Raw genomic sequence first — 3,658 nt, 5'->3', positions numbered from 1 at the left:
GTCGCCGCACCGGTCGCCGCTCAGCTCGCCCGAGCTCGAGGTGAGTTGGGTTGGTTGACGGCAGCCGTCGCGGTTGACGGTTGACGCAATTTGGTGGAGGGAACGATTCGTGATTGCCCCCTTTTATTTGCCCGCAGGTGGACAGCCCCCCGCACAGCCCCGCGCCGCGCAGCTCACCGCTCAGCCTCGGGGCGCCGGACTCACCCGTGTCCCGCTCGTCGCGGTGCTCTGCGCCCGGGTCGCACTCACCCCTGGGGTCGCCGCGGTCGCCGCACAGCGGCCTCCCGGGGCTCGGCCCGCTGAGCCAGCTGGGGCTCGGACTGGGCGTCGGCGGGCTGACGGAGGTCTCGGCCGCCAGCAAGGCGCCCAGCAAGCGGTCCGAGGCCTTCAGCGTGCAGGCGCTGCTCAAGCCCGACCTGTTCCCGCGCACCAGCCTGCCCCCGCAGCACGCCACCATCACCGAGTCCATCTCCGTGACGCGGTCGCTCTTCTACCCGGGGCCCATCTTCTCAGACCTGTTCAAGGCGGGCGGGTCACCGCAACCCCACCACTCGCCGCCCTACGGGTTGGGGCGCCATCCGCCCCTATTGCCGTCCAACTTCTACCCGCCGTCGCCCGCGCCGCCCACCAGCAAGGAGGGCTCGGGCTCCTCGCCCGGCGCCAGCCCCGTCACCTCCCTCTGGGGCGCGGTGCAGGCCGCCATGCAAAACTCGCAGGCCGGCTCCGCGTCCACGAGCACCTCGCCGTCGACCACGGCCGCCTTCCCGCCCAGGATGCCGCCGACCGCCGAGGACCTGCTGCGGCTGCGCCACCACCTCCTCATGTCGCCCAACGTGGGCGGCTTCCACCCGGCGGCCGCGGCGGCCGCAGCGGGGCACCTGGTGGCCGCCGGGCAGCTGGCGGCCGCGCACCACGACCACCACCAGCACCACCTCCTCATGCGCGGGCACCAGGTGCCCGGCATGCCGGGGATGGGGCCGGGCGGCATGGGGCCCGGCGGCCTCGGGGACACCTACTCGTGCATCAAGTGCGAGAAGATGTTCCCCACGCCGCACGGCCTCGAGGTGCACGCGCGCCGCTCGCACAACGGCAAGCGGCCCTTCGCCTGCGAGTCGTGCAACAAGACCTTCGGCGCCGAAGTCAGCCTCAGCCAGCACCGGTGAGTGCTTCTTCCCATTACCTAAACCTCTGCAATCCCAGTGCTTCTCCCGTTGCTCATGGTTGGTCCTGCCCCTCAGGGCGGTGCACAGCGTGGAGAAGGTGTTCGAGTGCAAGCAGTGCGGCAAGACGTTCAAGCGTTCGTCCACGCTGTCGACCCACCTGCTGATCCACTCCGACACCCGGCCCTACCCGTGCTCCTACTGCGGCAAGCGCTTCCACCAGAAGTCCGACATGAAGAAGCATACCTACATCCATACAGGTGAGTCCCACAGAGAGCTAGGAATCTGTCCCGCCCGCCCAGCACAAGGGGATTAGATGTTCCAGTAACATATTTAGGGAAAAACTGTTCAACATGTTATTGGCAAATTTATATTTTTTTTCTGAGTAGGTAAAAATTAATCAAATGTTCTAGATCTTGATTTTTTAATGTCCGAATTTATTTTGAAAAGTTCTCGAAAATTCCCGATTTTCGAATCCCTACTCAGCACTGCCCTCTCGGCCGTGGACCGCGTCAAGGAGCTAAGGGCACTACAGCTGCGAGTTAATTCCGCCCCGTTCCCCTCCCGCCGCCCTCTCCGTGTCCTTGGAAGGGTGGTGCTGGTGTTGGCGGTGACCGAGGAGCGGCAAGCTAGGCCAGGCCAGGCCAGGCTCGGCCGGGCCCCCCGGCACGAGCAGCAGTTTGCAGAGAAAACACTCGAGTTAAATTGGAGCGGTCATGCGCGAGGTGGCCGCCGCCGCCGTCACGACCACCGGCAGCCCGGGCGACCTGCCCCCTTGCAGGACGCCTCTTTAGCGCCAAATGTCACGCCGCTGCTCCGGGCCGCCTCCACGACCCCCCTCTTCCTCCTCCACCTCCAGGGCGGCACGGCGGCGCCCGCATCGCCTAAAATGACAACGAACAGTTGTTGCTCCCTCCGCAACACGGCGTAGGTCGGCGAGGGCGGCCGCTAAGTGCGTGTCGCACAAACTCAAACGGCCAAACTTCCTCCCGGCCTCGAGCCGCCTCGAGCCGCCTGCATAGCATAGGCGTCCCCAATAAAAGGGCGCAACTCTGTTTGCCGCCGGCCTGTAAACACAGCCATGGCCGTGTTGACTTGGGCCGCCGTGCGAGCTCCTCGCCGACACCACCCCGCCTGCTCCTCCTTCTCCTCCACAGAGGGGGGAGGGGGGCTCTAATTGATTGGTCGTTCATCAGGGGTTGACACCTTGCCGTGGGCAATCAGACAAATAAGGGACTGGTGCAACCCTTTTGAAACTGCTACACTTACTTTGTAGACAATATACATACGCCCTTCTGTTCAAGTATACCGCGGTGTGTTTTGTTAAAATGTAGTACTAAAAGAATTGTGAAATCGTGCGATAATCATGATTATGTCTTTCCTGGTGAAGGACAAGGGGTGGGGGTTCCAATCCAATCGCGGCCCTTCACCGATCCAAAGTCTCCACCTCTCTCTCTTTCTTTCTCTGTCACACTCTCTCCAGCTCCTCCAGCCAGCGGCAGCGCACCGACCGACAACTTAATATTTAATAATCAAAGTTTTCTTCTGACGCGCGAGAAGATTACGAGGCTCCCAGATAGCCTTGATTAAAAAGCAAAAAAAGAGAGATAAGACGGGCGGAAGGAAGCTGACGTTGGTTGACGCACGAGGGTCGGCGAGAGCGAGAGAGAGCTAGCAAGGGCTAGAGAGAGAACAAGCGGCACAAGGAGCGAATTACATATTTTCTAGTATTGCGGGATTGTTGCCTCCGCTCCAGACAAAGCCGCCGAGGCTGAGAATTAGCGGGCCGCGCTCGATGGTGTGAGATTGGGGGCGCAGGGCTGGGGATTATGATGGGGGCGGGCGGCGAGAATCAGCGAAACGAGAGACGACGTCCAAGGAACGGAGAGAGAGAGAGAGAGAGAGAGAGAGAGAGAGAGAGAGAGAGAGAGAGAGAGAGAGAGAGGAGAGGGAGCACGAAGAGAGAAAAAAGAGCGTAAGGTAGGGGTGTGGTGGTCGCAGCGGCACCGAGTCTCTGGTAATCCTCGCCATTAGGCGGATTGTGATTGAGGGATAATACATTTATTATTATGACGAAGATTATTTAGATTGGGTGTGCAGCAGCATGCGCGGGCGGCGGGCGGCTCGCGGGCCGTGGCCAGCGCAGCGTGGCGGGCCGTGGTGTCACGTGGCGAGGGCGCGAGGGTCAGGGGCGCGGGGAGAGGAGGTAGGGAGGGAGGGGTGATTTTAATAGACTCTGACTCGCCATCGCCACCGCCGCGCACCAGATGCGCTCGACACGCAGCAGCGCCTCCTCTGGCGGCGGCAGAGAGCCTCAACCTCTCAGCAGCACCACCGCCGCCACCGGGCGATAGGGCGCTGAGGTTGCCGAATGAACGCACGGCACACGGGAGGCGTAGTTTAGGGGCGCAAATAATACAGGTAGGGGGACGACTCCTGCATAAAGAGGGAGGATGGAGAGGGAGAGAGAGGGAGAGAGAGAGAGAGAGAGAGAGAGA

The 3,658-nt window shown here is 62.0% G+C and overlaps 1 protein-coding gene across 1 annotated transcript in view; it reads left to right on the top strand.

Moving 5' to 3' along the window:
• The first annotated feature begins 6 nt into the window (after positions 1 to 6).
• Positions 7 to 3,658, top strand: part of LOC113211267 (zinc finger protein Gfi-1) — a 21,182-nt gene continuing 17,530 nt past the window's right edge. The window contains exons 1-3 of the mRNA XM_052268066.1: positions 7 to 40; positions 138 to 1,159; positions 1,239 to 1,420. Coding sequence (XP_052124026.1) covers positions 702 to 1,159; positions 1,239 to 1,420 — 640 coding nt within the window. The 5' untranslated portion in view covers positions 7 to 40; positions 138 to 701. The remainder of the gene's footprint in view (positions 41 to 137; positions 1,160 to 1,238; positions 1,421 to 3,658) is intronic.

The sequence above is a fragment of the Frankliniella occidentalis genome, unplaced genomic scaffold (assembly GCF_000697945.3).
Source record: "Frankliniella occidentalis isolate FOCC.00 unplaced genomic scaffold, Focc_3.1 Scaffold63, whole genome shotgun sequence".
In the NCBI taxonomy this organism is placed as follows: Eukaryota; Metazoa; Arthropoda; class Insecta; order Thysanoptera; family Thripidae; genus Frankliniella; species Frankliniella occidentalis.
Note: the sequence above shows the minus strand (reverse complement) of the source record. Positions and strands in the feature narration are given on the sequence as shown.